The sequence below is a fragment of the Betta splendens genome, chromosome 9 (genome assembly GCF_900634795.4).
Source record: "Betta splendens chromosome 9, fBetSpl5.4, whole genome shotgun sequence".
Taxonomy (NCBI): domain Eukaryota; kingdom Metazoa; phylum Chordata; class Actinopteri; order Anabantiformes; family Osphronemidae; genus Betta; species Betta splendens.
The window spans coordinates 9,878,748-9,902,077 of record NC_040889.2 but is presented as its reverse complement, the minus strand read 5'-3'; the positions used below and the strand labels follow the sequence as shown (position 1 = coordinate 9,902,077).

At 51.7% G+C, this 23,330-nt stretch overlaps 1 protein-coding gene across 1 annotated transcript; it reads right to left on the bottom strand.

Moving 5' to 3' along the window:
* Positions 1–8,706: 8,706 nt before the first annotated feature.
* Positions 8,707–16,048, bottom strand: btg1 (B-cell translocation gene 1, anti-proliferative). The gene is made up of 2 exons (XM_029162492.2): positions 15,631–16,048; positions 8,707–12,946 (listed from the first exon to the last, which is right to left on the bottom strand). The coding sequence occupies exons 1-2, from the start codon at positions 15,773–15,775 to the stop codon at positions 12,543–12,545; spliced, it is 549 nt and encodes a 182-aa protein (XP_029018325.1). The 5' UTR covers positions 15,776–16,048; the 3' UTR covers positions 8,707–12,542.
* Between the last annotated feature and the right edge of the window lie 7,282 nt (positions 16,049–23,330).

Genomic DNA, 23,330 nt, shown 5'->3' with positions numbered 1-23,330 from the left:
GTCCTCTCCACTCCGGCGCTGTCACTGTGGGTGATAGTCTGTGTGACACCGGTGGTACCAGGCCCGACTCCGTGGGCGCGGGCGGCGCTCCCGTCTGACTGACAAGCGAGCCGATCCGAGTTGTCACCGGTGTACGGGCCGGCCTGTGTTCCAGCCTGAGCGTGTGTGTGTGTGTGTGTGTGTGTGTGTGTGTGTGTGTGTGTGTGTGTGTGCATAATCCCCTCACGCCACCTCTTTGTGTGCGAGTGTGTCTGCGGGGAGTGTTATTGTGCGCTTCCTCCAATTCTTTTCATGGGATCTGTTTCCCTGCCGCGGCTTGAGCTTAGGACAAGGTCGCATTACCACACACACACACACACACACACACACACACACACACACACACACACATACACACACACACACACACACACACACACACACACACACACACACACACAAATCGTGCTTCTTAATCTGCTTTTCGCAGGCGAGCCCCACCTGCTCAGTCACATCAGCACTGACACCATTTAATTGACTCAATGAAGCATCTGTTGAGGGACTGACTGTACGCAGTTTGATTACGCAAGTCCACCTACGCATTCAACTGCTGCATCCTTGACCTTCGACCCCGAATGCATCTGCCCACAGCTGTGTTACCGAGAAGATTCTCCATGAAAGACGTCATCTCTTTGCCCTCCTCCTTGTTATTTGGCTCGATATGCAACAATAGCAAAGTTTCCGTGACCTCAGGGACGAGCTCGGCTGTTCTGCCGCTCTCATGCATATTGCATCTTCTTTGAAACCGGCCTGTAATGACACATAATCACCCCAGGATCTGGCAGCGGGAATGAAAATGCCGTGGCGGGTAAGTAATTGCAGCAATTTGGTCAGGGAGTGCAGGTGATGCGTGATTACAAGCGGCAGAGTTATTATCCAACGTATACATGCAGTTTAGAGCTGTTATTACCTGTTGATTGTAGAGCGCTAAGTATGTGGAAAGAATTCTTTTGTGTGTGTGTGTGTGTGTGTGTGTGTGTGTGTGTGTGTGTGTGTGTGTGTGTGTGTGTGTGTGTGTGTGTGTGTGTGTGTGTGGCTCTAGATCCAATCTATGGCTGCCACAGGGTGAGCTCACTTCAGTTTTCCGTCCTTCCAGGAAGCCTCTGACTCTGGCTCACTCACAGGAGCGGACTTTCTCTCCTCCCCTCTGCTTGTTTGTCTTTTTCATGCTAGGGAGTGCCTGGCCCTGCTGTCACTATTGATTTGCAGCCCTCCGACTGCGCGATTAGCCGCATGAAACCGCTCCATAAATACCGCGAACCGGTTCCACCGCTTCTCGCCGAGCCTCACCTCCGTCTCATCTCACTTGGCTGCAACATATTGACTCCGAAATATCTCTGGGTGTTTTACAGTAACGTGACATTTTGAATGCCTAATGGTTTTGACAGTATTTCAACGGCAATATTTGTGTATGTTCATTTGATTATAAGAACCATGAAGAATGAACATGTTCCATGGGGTGTGAGCATCTAAAGCTGCAAAGATACACAATTAACTGAAATGAACCACTACGAGTAGCTGTAGAGATGTAAAGATGGCCCCACGCTGTCATATGACCATATATGGTCGAGCTTATTTCACCATTTGTTTAATGTGTATGTATGTATGTCACACAGTCTTACAGTAACACAGGTGCACGCAAGGCTACACAGCAACACCTGTCACTGCGGGGAGGCGAGTTCAGGGCCCGCTGGGAAACCTCAGCGCCCGTGGCGGGGGCACAGGATGCAGATGTCGCCCCAGCGACCCACACGCCCAAAGATCAACCCAGGTTGAACACATGTTCGCATAGTCGTCATACATAGATTCCATACATGCTTCAATGCCGTACAGTGGGTGTTTCACAGAATATCGCAACGGGCGCAGTTCATCAGCTGTGACAGGACATGAGTCAAGAGGTTGCACCATGTATCTAGAGAGTGAATTCAGTTGTTGTGACAATAAACAGACTGTGTGTATTATTTTTCAGCTCTTAAAGCTCAACTGTAGCTGCAGGAACCCTTCTGTTGACTATTACTCCCCTCTGATCCTACCTTTTTAAAGTTTAGCGACACAGTGATACAGTGTCATTTTCCACCGGCTATATTGAAAGGTCAAAGGTCGCCCCTTTTTTTCCTTTCTGTCAGCTCTGGGATCAGCAGTTGTTCACGTGGAGCCAGCGTGTGAACGCTGTCCCGGGCTTCCTGTCTGCGCCCTCCAATTGATCCTCAAAGAGCCACTCGGTGCGAGCTTTTCACAGATGTGGCCGTATACACACACACACGCTGAGCAGCTGATTGCAGCTGGACTGCCTCCTGCATATTTGTGTAGACTACAGGCTTAGCCTCATTACTCCTCACCAGTAAAAGATTGTTTGTGGTAAAGAATGGCCTGATTTGTGTCCAGGCTCAACCCGTCAGGTTGCCGGCATCCCCTGCATTGGCGCATGTGCCTGCGAATTCAAAGCGGCGAGGGCCCCCAGCGGAGAACAAACCAACAATAGCCGACCTTCCTTTGTGGTCGGAGATGGATGAGCGACGGATGGAGGGAGACGGGGCTGCGCCTCCTTTATTGCAATTCACAGCTGGATCGTGGTTTAGACCGATCAGACCCAGCGAGCGATAGGACAGTAAGGAGGAGGTGGAAGAAAAACATGCTTGTTTGAGGAATGAGCAGAGGGCTGTTGGGCAAAGAAGCAACAGCGTGGCTGTAAAGAGGAGCAGGAGGCTGGAGGGTGTTGTTGACGTGCATGCTGGGTGTCCAGGCCTCATTGTCTGCCCCATCTGTCTGGCTTCATCTCCTCCCCCCGCCTCCTCCACCTCTGCGTCCCTCCCCCAGCGCAGCACAGCGGAGCCAAGCTCACGCCCTCCATTGTGAGGTCAGTCCCTCCCCGCGCGCTGGCAGACGACCAGGACGCTTCCACCCGCAGCAACTGGTGGCATTGTTCGTGTGCGCAGTCGCCCCCGCGGGTCTGCAGGCGAAGGGCATCTGCTGCACGCGGCCATGCAGACGTGGCGCAAATGCGACCTCGATTTGTGTGCATGGGCGGAAAACAACACCCCAAAGTGGAGCGGGGTGATCGGGGAGCGTTTCTGCGGTTTGGAGCATGTTCTTCATGGGCAGGAAGACGCCTGCATGAAGGTGCCGGAGGAACAAGCCGAGTCTCGTGTGCTTGTTTTTCAGGCCCGCTTCCTTTGTGAAGGAGGGAACGTTTAGTATAACAACTGTCAAAGCCTTCAGGTTGCTCCTGTCATTAAAGCTCCACAGCCTCCAGCCCATAGTGGCCCATTGTCTCCTTCCTTTCCTGAGGTGCACACCCAGCCTTACATCCAGCATATAGGGCTAAGCCACACACAAAGCTGGAGCGTTTACACAGAAGATAAGCATGGTTTTGGATGACATCAAAGATGCCTTTGGCCAAACGCAGGGATGTGGCGAAGGGAGGTTTGGTATTTCTCTTTGCGCGGCTTTCGTTTGTTGGCAGGAACCGCGTGGACTCTCCTTTGTCTGGGCCACAATGAGAGGTGTAAAAGCACCCTGGCTGCGGCGGCTCCTCCGGCTGACATTAGCGGAGCGGGTCGGCTCCGTGCAGGCAGAGTCAGGAATGTTGGAGCGGATTTCACTCCCCGGCAGAAGAAACAACGCAAAAAAAGGAAAACCTGCGAACGTGACACATCGCATCTCACGCAGACACTCGTTGTGAAACGTGCATTAAAACATCACTGACAGTTGTTGACTCTATCACACACACACACACACACACACACACACACACACACACACACACACACACACACACACACACACACACACACACACCGATCGTTTAATGGATTCAAAAACTAGGCCAAGCACATGCAGCTGCAGTCAAAGCCTGTTTCCACGTCATGCCTTGTTCTGCAACAGATCCAACTTTGTCCTTGTCCAGAAGTAGGAAGAGAAGAGTAAAATACAAAGCGACCAAGCTGAGCTGGGCTGTGGCCTGTCCCTGACTTTTCCAGGAAGGCCAAAATGGTTCGTGTCCTTTCCGGTTCATTTGGTGCAACCTGGAATTCTGTATTTTGGCAAAAGCGGACTACGGCCGGATGCAGGATGTGTGACCACAGCTGGCGGAGGCTTCAGGGGGAAAAACTGGAAAATAAACAGAAGGGAGGACGCGGAGAGGCTGCACGGCGGGAGAAAGAAGGGCCTGTGCATTCGGGGGAGGTCAGCGCCGTTGCTTTCTGCCGCCGAAGCACTCGACGGATCAAAAACAGCTCCAGATGTGACAGAGTCATGGCACCGAACCGCCAGGCTGAAAGCTGGGAGGAGAGGGGGGACTTCAGAGAGCGAGGGAGATTAAAAGAGAAGCGAGGCGTTGGATGCTGCCAGATGTTTCCCTTATGAAAGCTATAAAGCTATTAACTATGAAGTGCATGATCGGCGGGTGCTTCCGCGCCTGCGCGTCCAGTTGCTGCAGAGCGTGTGCGAGTGATGTGGGCTCGCCTGCGCTCGCCTACGTGGAGCTCAGCCACGTGCTCCCGCCCCCAAGTGTTTATGTGCGGCCCCGGCGAGGAAGAGGAGGAGGAGGAGGAAGGCCCCCGCTGACACAAGTAGGCCAGCGAAGAGCGCACGGCGGCACTGGAATGCGCGGCGCCGCTCCAGCCCATTCCAGCCGGGCCCGCTGGTCCATGTCTATCATCCGTGAGATGAAATCTCAGATCTTGGGAGTCGTTAATCATCGCTCCTCATTCTCTGTGGGATTATTTCAGTCGGTGGAATCAGGAGGGAATAACGGAGCACAGCAATAGAACCAATCCCGTCCTCCGGATAACTCGCCAAACCAAGCCTGTCATGATTCATGATGGTCTGCAGACACATCAAACCCACACACTAGACTCTAGGCTGGGTCCTTGTAGTGTGTGTCTCACCCAATCAGGTGAATGGAGCGACTTTTACAAGAAGCTTAGTTTACAAACACAAGATGACCAATTCCTGTACTGTTTGTACAATGCCAGGTTGTGTGTGTTACAGTGAGGTGCTTTATGGGTAATGAGTAACATATTAGTACCGCGGGGAAATTACTTTCCCACAGTTACTCATTAAGCTGCCAATCTTAACTAGGTCACGGCTGTTTTCGCACGTTCCACGTCGCGCTGCTGCTTTATCATCCATATCTGGCTGCCACAGGGGCAGCAGTATCACCCAGAGACACAAACCAGTCCAACCCGCTAGCGTTCGACATAAACAAATTAGCCTCGGATGCTTTTGCTGCTAACGCTCCTGGAAGTGATTTCTGTTCCCAAGCCCCACGATGGAAACGCAGCTGAAGCAAACTTGGGAAGTGAAACACCAACGGGTACATGCCTGAGCAGATCCTATCACAGGATCTTTTTATAGCCGGGACCATGAATAAAGGCTGTTTTCAGCGTTGTCTTTTATCTTGTTGTGGACGCTCGCGTACGTGTCTGTCGCGCTCACTCGACGAGACTCTTCCCCTTTTTGGCTTCGGCACAGCGTGTTCTGTACATTCTACGCCGACTGTTGACTGGCTTCAAAACACCCACAGGCAGACGTAACACTGTACGTGTGTGTTCTCGCACGGCTGTGAAGAAAAGGGGGAGCGGGACTTCCTGTCAGCTGTTTCTTCCTTAACAGTTTAAGTCTTTCTCAACTGTAAACACACATCTTTCACTGCCTCCTCACCGGGTCGAGGCACACCTGGCTTTTTCTTCTATAAGTCTTGTTCTATACGTATACAAGTACAACCTGCACTGATTTCTACTTCTGCTCTGTCTTGAGCCTTCTTTCATCCATTTCACTTCGCTTCGCTAACGAGACGCTGTATCTCAGCATCTCCCTGCGTCGCCGCTCGCTGGCAGATGACACCTTCCAATCAACATAAACAGGAAACAGCTGAGAGGTTGTCTTCTCTCGCCGTTTTCCTGTCAGTTTCTCAGAAAACCAAACCAAAGCAGACGAAACCGACACATCCAGCGGCCGCGCGGGCGCGAAACGAGGTGCGAGCTAGCGAGGTTTCCGAGCAGCGGGGGCTTTAAACGAACACGTGCTCCGGGGCCAAGCCACTGTTGTTTTTGTTTGGAGCCTCGGTGTGACGCAGCAGCAGCAGCGGCAGCGGCTTCGAGGCGGCGCACAGCGTTGTGTAGCGTCGTTTGCAGTCTGCAGCCACAGCTTGTGCGTGTCTGTTTACTGGCGTGATCCCAGCGTCGCCGCTGTGTTTGTCCGTGGGAGTGGACTGTCTACACAGAGCATGTGATTGATTGCGTGGGCCTCTACAGCGGGTTCGAGCTGAATAACTCTGCGTCTGTGTGGAGACGCGGTTGCACCTCGGTGCGTGCGGTCTGCCAGGCCTCTCGCTGAGCCCTGAGGACAGGCTATATTTAGGGACCTTCTGATTAGGAGACGCTGACCACAGGGACACGCTGCCTCCACGTCTCCCCGCTAGCGCTCAGATAACCATATGAGGAAGCAGACAAACACGCTAGCGACGCTCACAAAGGTGAGAGAGACACTATCCCATCGCACGACCCCCCACTGAGACCCCCGCACCTCGTCCCAGTAAGGCCTGATGCCAGGAATTCCTCTAGTGTGTGAGCGTGAGCTGGCGATGCTAGCGACAGGCTGGACAAGGAGCCGTGAAGACAAACAGAGGCCGGGACACAGGGTCAAAAACAAGCAGGGCAGAACCTCAAGAGTTGGACGAGTTTTGCACATGTGCACACAAGAGCGTCTGTAAATAGTGACCTGCACTGTTTATGCACAGCACAAACAGTCATCTGGCGACGAAAACGAGGTCGTTAGCACCAGCGCCGCGTGTTTACATCATCATTTTGGTTTCCAGGACGTTTTGCCTGGTTAACTGTCACGCTACAGCTACGTCTCCCCCTAAGAGTCGCTCCGCTGACGTGAGCAGCCTGAGCCGGACCTCTCTGCGCCCCCGCCGGTTGCCGTCCCGCGAATTGTCCCGGCTCGGACGCCGGTGGGAGGGGTGTGCAAGGTGGGGGGGGGGGGGGGCAGATGTCGGGGGCCGGCGATGAATCGTGCCCCCGAGGGGAGGCAGAAAGAGCGGGGGGGTTGTAGCGTTGTAGCTACACCCCGGAGACAAACCGGGGAAGGGCAGGGATCAGTTTCAAGGAGGACTCAACATGTCCTTGGCTTCTGAATAACACACACCTTCACAATAAAGTGGAAAACACGCAGTGAGGCGGTGCACAGCCGGGGGTTTCTGCGGCTCGCGTCGTAAAACAGACGTTTGATAAGAGTTAAGTCTCGGGGACAAATTCCTAGTGAAATATTTACTAGCAGCTTGTGATAAAAAAGCATAATGAGACTAGGCTGCTTTGTATTCGCCCGGCGTTCATCTTTTAGATGTAGTGCATCAAAACACAACGAACCCACAGCCCGGGGCGCATTCGCAGAAGCCTGTGACATACGCAGCTGCAACAGCCTTTGTCCTCTATTCGGAGGAGCACAAGAAGCCCGGCTCTGCAGGAGGCCTGGCCCAGATGCCCGGCTCTGCCTGTCAGCGCACACCGTCACTCACCACACCTTTGTTTTCCAACCGGTCCATGCACGTAGCCCGGCCCAGTAGCTCCAGAGTGACAACACTGACCCGGAATCAGCAAACGCGGCCAAGGCGCAGCATTTCTTGGAAAACGAGTCAAATATTTTGCAGCTTTGATGAGATCATTTTGCTAGGTTTAAAGAAAAAAAGCCTTGAAAGCGTGGCGTGTTTGTGAAAAACATCACCTTGCGAAGCTCAGTCGCGGGTCACAATTCACTTCTTATTTTTCCGAGATGAAAACGTGTCAAAACATCTTGCTCAAATAAGTCATTGCAAAACCCGCGCGTCCAGGGAGGATTACAAAACCCTGTTCAATCTGGACCGCGTGTCGTTTGGGTGTTTCTGTTGGACGCTTAAGCATTCGCTTCCCGTGCAGACGTTATTTTCATACAAAACAAACCACTCGGTGCCGTAGAGTTGGACCTCTGACCTGCTGCCACCAGCAACTTTAGCTCGGTACAACCAGACATTTCGATTCAGGCCTGTCGGAATCTGTCGCTGCGTTGGCAGAACTGGGACCGACGTAAACACGGGCCCGGCCCGCTTCCCTCCCCGCGCCCTCGGCCTCTCGGCTCCGGCTGAACCAGCTCGTCTCGCTCTCTGCTTTTGTCTGCGTGTCAAAGTCAGCCAAATGTTTGTCTTCTTGCCCTCGCTGCTAAGCAACCTGTGGGATTCAGAGCGGGGCAGCGATCTCCGTACTAACTCCGGGTTTTGCAGAGTCAGCTGTTTGCGCATTAGTGCCAGTTTTTCTTTTTTTAGTTCCTGAATCCGTGGTAATGGTGCCATCTGTCACATCCCACTGTTAGAAAGGCTCGGCTCCCCGTGGGTGGAAAATGAAATGCTGACCTTTATTCCAAATGTCCGAAAATTGAATTTGCTGATCTGAGCTTTTTAAAGAAAGCGGCCGAGAGCTTATGAAATGTTCCAGCTACTCCCAGGATGTGGAGCACAGACACCACAGAGGCACGAGAAGAGCTGATCTTCTTGGCACAGATGACCGACCGTGTCCTCACAGACTGGGTCAAACTCCAATCTGGGAGCTTTAGATTCATGAAGCTGCACCCTTCTAGATACACTTCTGTTTCTTTACTTTATCAGTAAAGAATGACACCGCTCACAGGAAATATGATGCCAAGATAGGAAATCTTTTATTACAGAGAAAAAAAACTTTTCTTCCAAAATATAGAAATCTGTACAACTTCGGCACAATCAATTTACATGAACTGTACAAATTTACAGCAGTTCATCACAACATACCCAAGGAAAAGAAACTGAACACGATAAAAGTGTACTGACATGAGAGATCACAAGATAGACAGCTTTTCTTCTTGGGTAAGCTCAGATTTTTTTGTCTATTTTCTGGTTTTGTATGTAAATAGAAAAAAAAGGGAAAAAACTGAGAAGGAAAAAAAAAACAAAGGATACGTCTACATTTACAGATCATGGAAACTAATATCTTTTAACCAAAACAACTTTGGTCCTTGCCAACACTCCCATCACGAATGGCTTCACTTACGAAAAAGCGTTATCCATGTTAAAAGATGAAATACAAAAAAGGAAAAACACCCGAAAAAACACCTCAGAACTGGAATTATTGGCACTTCCCATGTGTAATGTTATGTACTCTACCATTTGTTGTACACTTACAATACATTCTACAATATGGAATACACCTCAGATGCGAAAGTGGCAATAATTCAAACAATTGATGACGATATTGACAACAACAGTAATAAAAATGCTGTTCCCTTCCGGTTTCATGTCTTAACATGCACAACTGTTCCATAAGGGTATTTATTGAATGTCGAGGCCTGAGTTTGGCAATACATTCCAGGAGAGACTCCTCACATCTCATTAAAAAAAAAAAGTCACAACTTCAACTTGACATATTTAGTGCATTTTATGTGCTGTTACACCTCTGACTACTCAAAGCACTCGCAGGTCTGTAAGCTATACGCGCACAAGCTGAATGGATCCTTAGTTTAAAACCATTTGGGGTGGCGGTGGTACAGTTTAGAAGGAGGTGATGAAGATTTGGGTTTCATTTTTTTCTAGCTCTGAAAACAAGGTCTGTTAAAACTCGGTTAGACCACCAGACTAAAAAAAATTAAAATGGGGATGGCAGAGAGGGGGAAAAATGAGAAAATCCCAGTGTGACCATAAAAAAACAGAGAAACGTGAGATGGGATGATCATCTCGCATCCGAAATATACACCAATCTCAAAACATCTTGCTACGCGACATTAAAAAGCTATAATGGAGCAGTGCGATTTCAAAACAAGTGCCCACCATGGAAACCAAAGCTCGGGGGTTCGATCCCAGGAAGCTGTTCACAGATGCTGAGTGGAGTATCAGCAGAGAGCAGGGGAAGGGGGGTTACGGGGTTGCAGTGCGTCAAAGGCTATAGCTCTATTACCCATGATCCTCACAGGCTTAGGGGGAGCTTAATCTCCCGCCGGGCTGCCGAGCGGCGAACCAACCTGCAGTTTGGCCAGCGGCCGCCCTCGGCATCTGCTGGCAACCGCTCTGCCCAGAACCTGGGAGTGAAGTGGGGGTCAGACAGCCATCGCATCCTTTCATATGCATGTAAACAAAGTTGCTACTCAAAGTCCCTAATCAAGTGCTGCGCAATGAGATGAACACAGAAAACAATGGCCTAGTACCCTCTTCATCTGTGATCCATGTTTCCTCGTCTCTCACTAGCCCACCCCCCCAGTGCAGCTTGAGCATGCCAAGCGTGTGTGCTGGTTTAGTTATCCATCAGTGCTGCGGGAGGGTCGAGGGCTTCTGGCCAGGGCAGGGGACGTCAAATAAGTCCAGAGAGGGGGCTGGAGGGATTTTAGCTGCCCTAGACAAAAAGAGTCTGTCCCTGGGCCCCCCCTCTCTCACACCAGTTCCCCAAGCCCCGCCTTCCTTACCCAGCTCCCCACGGTGATGGACGATGATATGTGTCACATTAAGTCTACCTGCATCCACAGGGGGTCGGCTAGCAGCATGCTGGCGTGCTTTTGGCTGAACAGGAGGTCTGAGCTAAGGGGTCGATATGTGGCACTTGAGGCACTCTTACCCCCACGCCAGAAGGGGCGTGGGGTGGATTTGAAGCTGCCAGGCTGCAAAAGGTGACACCTTCGAGCGAGGGTCTAGGCAGCGCTGTACACCAGGCTGGCTCAAATAAGCCTGATATGGGTTTAAAAGTCATGAATGGCTCACAATTCATGATGACGTCGACGTAAGGCAATGCACCTCAATGCGTACCAACAGATAAGTCTCTCCCTTTTACAAGACCTTGAGAATAGCTAATGCAAGTGAAGATCGAAGGTTGACAAGGCCCGGTGTTTTTAAATTCAAGTTAAATTGATCTCTGAACAGTCGACGCTCCAGACCTCCCTTTGGCCAAAGTCCCACACAGTCATCACTTAGTCCACATTAACGGTGTCTTTCATTTGAGCAACCCAAACCCTGCGTTTGTGTCTGTGTGTGTAGCTAGGGGATAACAGCTTAGCTCTGCGACCTGCCAGAGCGAACAGTGCCATATGAACGGATGACAGGAAGTCTAACATACCACCAACAAATACTCCGCACCTAAAGCGCCACCGCTCCGAAACGCTCACGAATACAGTGTTAAAAAGGGGGTTGTGAAATCCAGAGACGCTCACTCCCAGTTCAGGCAGTTCAGGCCGGCCCTAAGTGGGAGCCACAGTATGAACAAATGGCTTAAAATGCGTGACGGGCAACAGAAACGTTGGGGAAAGATGACATTCGAATGGATGGAATGCAGGCGATTTTGTCTGAAAGTCTGACACATCCCACACAATCTCACGTCAAAGTGCATTCAATGTCAATTCTGTAAGGGCCACAATGATAAGTATGCGGGTATTACGGGCCCCACCCCTTTTGCTACACTTAAAAATTTGGTGATGCGGGAGATGAAGTGGTGACGGGGACGGGGGGACAGGGCAAAATGAACAACACAAGATCTTGATTGTGAATTTTCTACAACATTCATAGGAGGAGGCGGAAGGAGGTGGAGTCCCCTGCCCTCGCCCCCGGAAAGCTACAAATACCCGAGCGATGGGAAGGAGGCAGTGCAACAGGACACACTGGTAGCCACAGGTAACAGGTGTCACAGCTCGTTCCGATTGCACTCACATATGGGCTGAGAGCGGGCTGGCAGGAAGCTTTTGTGAAGCTCCGTGTTGATGGTAGGAGGGAGGGAAGGAGAGAGGAGGACTTGGGACCGAACGCCTTTATTTCCAGCTACAAGATAAAGAAATCTAAATCCCTGTGGTCCAAAAGGTTTTACAGAAAATAGAGAAGCTCTCTTTGGGAGTTTCTTTGTCGTGAGCTCGAATAGCGAAAGGCTCGGTCTGAACCTCGACTTCCTCCCCACCCAGGAAACAAAGATGAAAAAGAACAACTCAAAAGCCTCTGGATTTTGCAAATCAAGGGTAGATCCTGGTAATAACTCCTCATAATTTGGGATTTGGTGGTGTGTTGAACATGTACCCATAGTAACCATAAGTAAGAAAAGTGCAAAGTCAATGATAGCCCCTTCAGAGATGGAGCTGATCACTTTGTTGTTTCTAGTTGAGGGAATTGGGGAGAGTGAAGCCGGTCTCCGTGAGTGGGGGGGTGGGGTCCAGCTTGGTTGCTTTAGCTGCCCCAACAGTTCCATTTCCACAAAGCCTCTCCTGAAAAACGGAGTGCCCAGTTGATCCAATGACACAACAGAACAGATGACAGTAGGGAGGGGGGAGGGGGTAAAATATCAAACCTACAAGGTTTCCATCACCTGGATGATAGGCCACATCCTCTGTTTTTTTTCTTTTACAGGTTTCTTCTTTCACTATTTCATTTCATATTCTTAGCTTTAAAAAGGCTCACCCTGGTCTGGTCGGAGAATCTGACCAGCCATGGTGTGATCCTGAACAAAAGCAGGCCGCGGCGACCACGTGCCTCTCTAACTGGACACAGTCATCATGTTGTAGGCCTTGGAGGGACTGGTTCTGCCCAGCACCATCAGTTCCTCCTTGCAGCTGATGTGACTGTCCACCATGGGGCTCACCGACCCGCTGTTTCCTGAGGGGGCGCTGGTGGCGGCGCTCGCCGGCATCACCATGGGGCCGGGCTGCGACTCGTACAGGACGCAGATGGAGCCGTCCTCGCCGATGCGGTAGGACACCTCGAAGGGGTCCACCCACAGCGTGAGCTCGCTGGGCAGCAGCAGGTAGAGTTGCTGGATGGTCAGGCCGATGCGCTGCCCGGCCTGTCCCACCAGCGGGTCCATCTTGTGGTTGATGCGGATGCAGCGGTAGCCTGAGCCCTTGCAGGGCCTGTCTGGGAACCAGTGGTGCTTGTATTGCTCTGCGGAGACACAGAAGGGAGAGGGAGGCGATCGAGGTTAGCTGCAATCAGGTTGTTTGTGTGGGTTGAAAACAGGAAATGGTGACGACAGACTCAGTGCGAGTTGAACAAAGGTCAACAGAGAAAGCAGGAGGGTAGTTTCGAAACATGAATAGATATGTAGTTATGTACTAAACTTTTTATCCTTGATGTCACATTTCCACTATATCGGGCCAAACTATAAATACCAGCAACGGAAAGACAAACGGCACCACCTGTTACAGGCCTGATAAGTGGCCATTAACAGGCGGCCAGCGGCGCCGGGGGCCTACGTGCCCAGAACCCAGCCCCCGTGTTGCACAATCCCTCCCCTGGCTGTCGTCAGAGTCACAAAGTCCATGGCTGAGCAAAAACAGCGAAGGTGCCCGAGCGTCAGGCAGCCGCCCCGGAGCGCAGCGTTCCGCCTCCGAGAGGGAGAACATGTGTGTTCTGAGCGTGGTGTTTTTTTTCCTCCTCCTTTCACGAGCGCAGTGAAACCAGCGTGACGCCACTCGCGCCTCGCTTCGGGCGATTCTGTGGTCGAGAGTGACGAGGGGAAAAACTTAACTGTATCCTGTCTGGAATGTGGAGCGGCAAAGCGTAGCTCCCAGCAACTTTCCACCTCTACATCTTTAGTTCTGACCTCAACTTGAGAACCCTCATCCATATCGAACCGCCGTATAAATAACAGGGGGAGTGAAGTAGGCCAGTCTCCAGGCTACGGCCCGGAGGCCACCTGTATGCATCGACGGGATAATAACACCCCCGACCCCCCCCTTCCCCCGTGTCTTATCACAGGCTGTATACTGCTGAGCTAATGGAGGGGCTGGCACTTGTGAAAGAGCACAAGGGGACGGATGATCTTTCAGCCTCGGCCCGGGGAGACAAAAAAGCAGCTACCTACAATCACCCAGAGCCGCTTGGAGAGGATCAGCGGTGCCTATTCTTAAAAACGAGGGCACGGCTGGAGGGTGGGGGGGGGCGAAGGGGGAGGGAATGGAAACAAAAAATAAGCAGCCGAGATTAAGCTGCAGGGTTTGACAAAAGACGGGTTGTTTGTCTGACCTCAGACCAGACACACGGACGGCTCGCTGGGTGTTTTCCCACTCAAACTCATTTCAGGTAAGAGCTTGAAATCAAACGGGAAGAAGTGAAACCCTGCTGGCTGCAGTTACGCAACTAGCCTGGTTCCAATCTGGTCATCGGGGCTAATTCGACCACTTCCCGTGCACAGACAGACACAACAGCGAGCGAGTGAAGCGGCGGCTGGCTGGCCTCGTTCAGCGGCGAGCACGCGCTCACTTTGTTTTTACACATTCCTCGTGCTCGACAACGCGACGACCTCCACTCCTCGTTTAATCCGCTGCCTTTTTTTAATAAAAAAAACAAGAGCAGTTTTAGAATAGACCCTGAAATCTCAGCAAACCTCACAATTCGCTGCGCTTTATTTATGATAATGCTTTATTTATGATTATGCCCCCCCCCCACACACACACAAACAAAGGACCCGTTACCGTCGTTTCAGCGCATTTCCCCTCCGCTTCCTATCGGAATATGCAGAATTCCACATCCCCCACAAGCGCCCACCAAAACATCCCCTCCCCCACACACGCAGGCCGCACACGGCTCAACTCCAACGTCCGTCTGTTTACAAACACCACCGTCGGGTTTGTTTATTTGCTGAAATGCAGCCGGAAGGAATCAACTCGTCGGTAATGTTTGTAAACACGGAACGTCCTTAATGTAGAGGTCGAAGCCGCAGGCTTTGCATTTGTCGACCTTTATTGTGAAAATCCCACTTTCGCAATAGAAATGTCACAGCGTGTCATTGCTACACTCTGTCCTGTTTAGGACGGAGTAAATGTAGGTCATCTGTTGGAGTGTGGCTCATGTATGGCGGCTTTAGAGTCCTGAGGACATGACGTGTTTACAACAGCCAGCGCTGACTTACATGTTAAAACTGGCCTAGAAAAAAGCACTCAAAATCAAAGCTGCGGGTCGAACTATACTGAGGAATGGATTCACGGTCCATTTGTTCTATTACCAGGTAATTCACCCTAATAGTGACGACGTAATAAACCTACACGGGAGGATATAATATAGTCGTATTTCCTATAAACCAGCCGCCAAATGCGACGGGTTTGTTTGTGTAGAACACTAAATATTGACGTGCCGTTCGGGATCCTGTCGTTATTAACCCGTTCCTCGCCGCGCATTACGTAATTGAGCAGTCACCAACTCACTCGGGGCTGTTTTGCTCCATTCTCCGAGCTCCATCGAGCGGAGCGCACTTCCTCATTTGAGCAAAGCGACCCTCCTCCTCCTCCTCCCACACAAAGCGAACACTTTGGTGAAATTACATGTTTTTGTCTTCGCAAAATGTCATTTCGCGTCCATTATATCGTCGACCGTGTTTATACTTTGTCCCGTTCCCTTCTCTCCGACGTGCGCAGACGCGGCTGCGCGATGGTCGCGCTGATAGTGATACTTAGGGAGAACAAAGAAAGGCTTCTTCCGAACCGTCCTCAAACCGCGTTTAAGGCAAATCTGAGCACCTGATCCGTCAAACGAGATCTCAAATCGACGCCCGGAACCGTAGCTGTCGATACGGCGAATTATGAAACGGCTTTTCCGTGCGTAACGGGGCTATTTTTCGCTCTCCTTACCTGCCAAGATGTCCTGTAAGCTTTGGCTGAATGTTTGGACCTGTCGATCGTTTACGTGTCCTTTTACCCGTAGAAATCTCGACAGAAATCCGACGGCGGCGTTGATCTCTGGTTTCATCGTTCCGCGGGCACAAAGGGTATGCATTGAGAAAAAGGCAACGGCGACGACCCGTGCGCGTTGGGTGCTTTTTTTTCTCTCCGTCCGCTACGTGTTTGTGTTCCTCTCCACTTCTGAGCCGCGATCCTCGTCTCGTTGCGCGCGTGGTGGTTCTCTTGGCATTTATTATTCGAGGTGGAGGGAACGTGGGTTCTCCGCGGACGTCTCGGTGTTGGTAAATACGGAGGGGTGGCGGGTCCCTTGGTGCCACGTCGACCAGCCCTCTTTAGTCGCCTTCTTCCTCCAGAGTGAGGCTCTCCGAGAGGGAGAGATGGCCTTTTAAGGCGCCCCCCCCCCCTCAACCCCCCCTCCCCGCAGCGACGTCACAAGCTGCTACAGCAACAACGGCCGTCCAATCCGCGGCGCCGCCGCCGTCTGACGAGCCACATATAGGAGGAGAGAGCGGCGTTCACGTCAGCGCTCTGGAAATAAACAGAGGCATACAGCGTGAAGCCGCGCCGCGTTTGCGGGCCGTCGGAAATACGGGAAACGACGGAAAACAGGGAGACAAAGTAAACAACAGCGAAGAGAAAACGTTTAGCACCTACTAACAACTAATATGACTAAATGACGTGCAGCGCATTTTGTGGCAACAATAAACAATACACAAGGTTAGTCTTGGTTTGAAGCTTGAACCTGAAGTACCCATCACCTCTGCCCTCAACGCTGAACGCCCCACAGCACTCGGGAGCACATACCAGCTGGTGGCCTAGGAGCTTTAAACGCCGAGCAGCTGCAGGCCTTTGTTTCGTGTGGCACCCCCCTCCACCACCACTGCCTAAATCCGTCTCAGCTCTCTACTGTCTCCTATGTTACAAAGGGGAACAACAACCCAGAATGCAACATAAACACACAGACTGGTAAACAAATGGCTGCGGCTTCGGTTCCAGTGGCCAGAGCCTCCGTGCCCAGTCACGATGAGTCCTCTAATCCCACTGGAGTCCAACACAAACGGACCCGACCACTGGCCCGAAGAGGCACAACAACAGAGTGGCCACCTTTTACAGTAGGGACTGAATCACTGACAACTTTAACTTGTACAGTAGAAACACTAACTTAAAATATCTCACTCACGTCTTTTAAAGGACTACTTACACCAACCGTGACTTACTCTGTCGGTTTAGTTAAATGAAGGTCTTCTCATTCTGGCCAGGAAACACTCAAACCAACATGTTCATACATGTCCAGACTTCCACCACACACAACCATAGTCACAGTTTCGCCCACAGTCACACACCTCCTATTTCACGAAAAAGAAAAAAAAACCCTGGAGAGTTTCGGTGTGTTACAAAAGGCCAGGTCTGGGTTTACACATGCACACGAGTCGCTCCTACAGGATTTTCCTTGAAGCGAGCGAGCGATTTGCAAAAAAAAAAAAACAGGCCCGATAACCCACATCTGTGCTGCATGCAGCGCTCGGCTGTAGACGGCTGAACGGCTCACTGCCGAGCGTGCGGGGGTGCGTGTGGTAAAACCGGGGAGATGAAGAAGGAAAGAGAAACAAAGTGCCCTGGAAATCCCCTCCCTTTACGCTTGTGATACCGGAGCACCTGAAGCACACACGGCCTGCACTGCTTGTTTTCAACGCGAGAGCCAGCAGAACGGGGGGAAAAATATGACCCCGGTTGTTGCCAGACAAGGGTGGGGTATCCTGTCATTACGCCGGGCCCTCAGTTAGACTAATGAATGGAGGCTTTTATCTCCAAACCGCACGTGAACTACAGCGGAGGAAAGAATGTCAGGTCGGGAATGAAGAGAAAGACCTTGGCGGCCTGCTAGCTGTTAGTGTGGGCAGGCCTTTTACCCCCAAACTCCTTTAAGGGTGATGAACACACACAGTGTGTATGGACGTGGTGGGTTTACGACATCTGTGGGTCACACAAAAGCTAAACCAACACGGGATCAACAGAGCCAGCTGTAAAAGTCCATAATCCAGAAAAGGACACATGCGCGTGCTTTATTTTTTATTGTGAATCAGCGCGTCGTAAATACACCAAGTTGACTTGCATGCGCTTACATTGGAATCGATCCCCAGCGGCCTCGCGCCGAACAACCAGCTTTCCTGCCAGGAATGTGAGCAGCGAAGCGACGAGCTAACGCCGTCCCCGTGCCGAGAGCGCGTGGGAGCGGCTCGCATGGAGTAATTACCCTTCAGACAAACAAGTCAGAGGAACCATCCACGCCCTTCACACTTTGATCCTTGGTCACCAGGAAGAGAGTCATCTGAGAAAACCACAAACTTTCCATGATGCTCGCTCTCTCTCTCTCTCTCTCTCTCTCTCTCTCGCCCTCTCTCTCTCTCTCTCTCGCTCGCTCTCTCGCCCTCTCTCTCACTCTCTCCCTCTCTCTCTCTCTCTCTCTCTCTCTCTCTCTCTCTCACTCTCTCTCGCTCTCTCTCTCTCGCCCTCTCTCTCTCTCGCTCTCTCTTTCTCTCTCTGTCTCTTCTCTTTCCTCGTCTCTTGCTCTTTTCTCTCGGTGCCTCCTCATCTCGAAATCCCTCCTTCTATTCTCTACCGTCTCTCTCACTCTCTCCACTGAGATCTCTTTCTCTCGTTCTCGTATCGGGTCACTTTCTCTGATGTCGCTGCCCTGTCTCAGACATCTCTCGTCGTTTCCCCTCTCACTGTCAGGAGTCTTCCCCACCTGGCCCTCGGTTCCTAATGTTGCCCGTACGAACGGCTCTCTAATCTACTCTCTCCTCTCCGCTCTCTCTCATCTTGCGTCGTCGTCTTCGTATCACCTCTCTTCTCGTTGGAGAGGTTCGCGGTCGTACTTCGGTTGACTCACTCTCCTGGCAGTGGTACCTGCAGATCTGCTGCTGGGACTCTCCTCTGCAATCGTTGCTCTACCTCCTCGTGACTCTTTCTCTTGCTCTCCGGGGCCTTTTGCTCGTCGTCGACGCTCTGTCATCTCTGCCCTATCTCGGTTTCCAATCTTTCTCTTCTCTCTCCTCCGCTTCATTTCGTTTTCCTCGGGTCGGCTCTGGGCTCCTCACCGCTCTTGGGCTCGGCGGCTCTCTCCCGGTATCCGGGTCATCAATCTTCTCTCTCTCCGCGTCTCTCTCGCTCTCTGCTCTCTCTCTTCCCGATATCGTACAAGTTTTCGGAGCTCGTTCGTCTCTCGGTCGGGCTTACTCCCATGTCCATCCCTCAGGCCTGCCGTCAGTCCGGAGTTCTGGAAGGGGGGGGTCACTTCGGTATAACGAAGTGGAAGGTTCCTCCCTCTCGGTGTTGCTGGGTGGATCCCTGCGTGTCCTGCTCGGTCGGTCGCTTCTGCGAGTCGTCTCCGGCGCGGTCCATCGTTTCTCGCTCCATCGGATTGTCGAAGAAATCTCTCGGTCCTCTCCGTATTTTGTTGAACATACTGCTCTCTCTTACATTTCGTCGTCTTGGCTACCTCCTTACTTTCTCTTCTACCCCCACTTATCCTCTAACTTATCTCTACAAACATCTCATGACTCGCTTTTTTCTCTCGTCCAGTCCTCTCACGTCCGATTCATTGCTCTCTTTCCATTCGGGTCGGTGTCGCGTTCCAGAGGTTACCTTCCGCTGTCTGTCGTGCCTCAGTTCGCCCTCTCCATCTCCTCCTCGAGCTCTCGCAACGTGCGAACGGCCTATGCGATCGTCTCTGGGCCGAGCCCGAAGTCTCTCCGGGTCAGGTGGGCTGTGTTTGGGTCTTTTCCTGACGTTCATCAGTAATCGCTCCTTCGGCGTCCTCTCATCTCCCTCCACTCCCATCGTCTCTCTCCGCCTCGTCTCGGCGGCTCGGTGGCAGCATTCCGTTCTTCTCCATCTCGGGGCTTGTTCCGGTCTGGTTGCGGGGGTCGTCTTCTGCTTTCCGCCGGTCTCGCGTCCCCTACGTCCTCTCTCTCTTTCTATCTTCTCTGTCTTCGTCGGCGCCCGTCTGCTCGTGCATCAGAGGCGTCCACTCGGGTGTCGTTTGCTCGCAGAGTGAAGGCTTCGGCAGTAAAGCAGACGCACGCTTGCGGGAGCCTAATTATGTATGGTTAGCCGCGCGTCGAGGCCATGCGAAGCGTGGCCAGTCAAGGAAGGGGAGTCCGCAGCGCCAAGTAATGGTATCTCTAGTTGGTTGGAGGTGTGGCCCCCCTCTTCCTCTCCCTAGTCTGACTTCTGTATCTCACCCTCTCTCTCTCTCTTCTCTCTCCTCTCTCTCACTCTTCTCTCTCTCTCTCCTCTCGCTCTCACTTCTTCCTCGCCTCTCTCTTTCTCACTCACCTCATCTCTCTCTCTGTCTCTCTCCCTCTCTTCTCTCTCTCTCTCTCGCTCTCTCTCTCTCTGTCCCTCTCCCTCTCTCTCTCTCTCTCTGTCCCTCTCCCTCTCTCTCTCCCTCTCTCTCTCTCTCGCTCTCTCTCGCTCTCTCTCCCTCCCGATTTTAATTCAGGCAGGATGCTCCTCTAGCCTCTCTCGCCACCGGACTCTTCCTCAGCGCGCTGTGGCTTGGCCTTGGCTCTCGCACACAAACTGAAACGTGCACACAGAGTTTTTTCTCTACAGCTACTTTCTTGTAATACATTTTCCCCCATTTCCCTTCGTTTAACAATGATGGGGACAGTTTTTTCGCAGCTGTTCAGGAAAGCAGAAATGAAACCACGTTGCGTTTGAGCTGAACAATGCAAACCTCAAATAGCTTCATGTTAGCGTGTATTCATAGAGCGCAGGGCCAGTCCCAGGTGAAGTCCTTCTACCAGCCTCTACTCTACCATGCTCGAAACAGCCAGACTGTGATGCAAGGCTGCATGGAACCTGAAGGATGCTCATTCGAAGCCATATGTGGCTGGAATAAATACATCTGATGCAGAATCAGCAGGCGGTGGTTCATTAGCACTACTATCTGCCCACACATGCAAATCTACTACTAAGGCCCCATTTAGGAAGCGTAGAGTTGTCGGCTTTGCATGAAGCGTGTGGTTGGGTGCCCCGGGTTGCTGCGTGTGCGGCACGTTGCTGACCTCGTGCAGTGACTTGCCGTCTTTCCCCGGTGGAGCGGCCGAGCTGCAGTGGCCCACGGCTGAGTCACACAGCCAGAGCAGGCCGCATGGTCCCGTCTGACTCCGGCGAGTCTGTGAGCTGCATGAATACGTAATACTTCAATGAATATTACATACGTGTCCCTCACACTATCTGGGACAGCGTTTCTCTGCTGTCGGTCGGCCTGTAATAATGCAATCATTGTGTTTTGCCTTGATGTTGGTTGGAGCTCTGCTGAGGCTCTGCTGTGCATCCACAACGACCCCATCATCAGATCTCCAGCAAAGCAAGGAAACTCAGATATACCCATGTTGCTTTACTACCTTGTGTAGTCAACAAGCCGTCTGCCATATACTTCAAAGAGCAATATTAGGTATATGATAGGCCCTATCGTTGAGGGAGATAAGAAGGATCACACACAGATGCCACATGGGTGCTATGATCTGTGCTCTGTGTCTCAGCCTGACGGCCATGACCTCGCTGGGCTCCACCTTCTCCCAGAGCCGAGGCAGGAGCAGGCATGCGCGGAGCTTAAAGCCCTCGCCATGAGTCAGGCTTTAAACAGCCTCAAACAGCTGGGGATCAAATCCAGCCTGGGCCCACGCAAGCTGTCATTTCACTGCAAGCTGTCATTGGTGCCGCAGCGTCACGCGGAGCGGGCGAACGCCGGGACGCACACAAGCCCGATGTGCACGGCGGCCCGGCGGGGACAGCGGCTTAGAGGCTGCTCCACATCCAGTCTGCATGACACAGGGATTTAGTTCACGCTCAGCAGTTAGTCACGCAGGTAACAGGACACTGTGAAGCAATATTAGACTGATTGAGTTTATGTCATGGATGAACTCCACTGCTTTGCTGAATCCCATTGTTCACTCTGAATTATGAATGTGTGGATTATTTATCCAATAAGACAAGTTCAGGCTCAGGTCTATGAAATGCTTAGATTAAGATTCACGCTCTGCACCGTAACACAGACGAGACACGATAAACCTCCACAACCCTGACACTGAGCTCCTCAGCAGCTGCAATTAGTGACAGCGTATAATTAAGGCTGAACGGGTCGGACGTGCACGTAATCCCTTCCTGGGCCTATGCGCCGGCCTGTCACATCTACGTGGGGAGGACAGGAGCTGCTATTGATCGCGTTAGTCTTAACGGACAGACGTTGAGCCGGCTCCGTGGAAGCGCACTCATCAGCGTGGAGGTGGTTTGGTGTGATAGAACCGGGCCGAGTGCTCCGTCCATGTCGCTCGCTGTTCAGTACTTTTCCCCCAGCAGACCTCACCACAGACTGGAACCGGTGGCCGGATCCTACTAACAAGCGCTGAGTGTGTGCTCGGAGTCCTGCTCCTGCTGTCCAGACGCCGGAGGTTATTTTCAGTCAGTCCCACATATGGAGCTTGGTTCCTTGAGGTTCTCAGCGGAGCCTCAGCAATGTGCTCATCCGCTGCACAGAGTAGTCCCCTAGAAGTAGACCAAGTCCTTCAGTGTAGGGAGGATGTGCAGAAACAAAAACTAATATTAAATTACTAAGCTTTAAAAGTGAACCTTGGTAAATATAATGTAGCTTTTAAAAGACTTTGTTTTCTTATTGAATTTGAAGGTAGCTGAGCTTTGCTACCATACAAGGGAGTTGTCTGCTGCGTGTCTGTGTTATTTTGGTGACAGACACCTTCCTAAATGAAAGCTGAGGTTATTTCTGGGTGAGTCAGTGTCAGAAGACATGTCAGGACAAGCTGAAGGACTGACACTGGTGGTGTGTCTTTTCCACGGCAGCTCGCGTTTCACTTTCATCCGGCAAAGTCATGACGAGCCCAAATGCCAAGGAGAAAAGTATTCTGACGCACAAAAATGTGTGAAGCCTATTTTTATTGTCTTATGTGTTTTTTTTACGTGGAAAGGATCATATGCATGTCTGAATAAGTGTAAGTGAACGCCAGCCCCAGTTCAAGCAGCACCAGTTTACAGGATGCTGGGTTGGAGTTATGTCAGGACATGTTGTGTCCCACATACACGCCTTAAGTGCGTGTCTGCAGAGGAGGAATCAATCGCTAAGTACGTCACACCCAGTCGCCCTCGGGTCGGCGCACTGTATACGAACGCGTTCAAGTTCTCAAAGGGAGAATGTGGTTACAGTTGCCATGGCGATGTCCACAGACCCTGCTCCGAGAGTGGGTGGGTTCAAAGCAAACATCAACTGTGGCTGAAAGATGCAAAGCAGCCTCAGAGAGCGAGAAGTGTCATGTGACTCCACAGACTCACGCCAGTTTTTAATAATAGTTTCTGTGTACACAAATGTAATAAAAGGTAATAAGACCCATCAGCCACTGGTTTTCCTTGTCCAAGCCTGATTGGTGGATTGTCCCAGCACCAGGTACTCACCAGGTGGTCCACTCCAATCTGCACCTCCGCCTGCTAATTGGTCCGGTGCCGCAGTGCTCCTCCAATCCAGAACCGCGCTGATCCGGGTCCTTCCTCCCGCCTCTGTCTCTGCAGTAATTAAATGAGTGCCAGCGGTGAGCAGCACTCAGGAAATTGGTGCTGTGTAGCTGCCG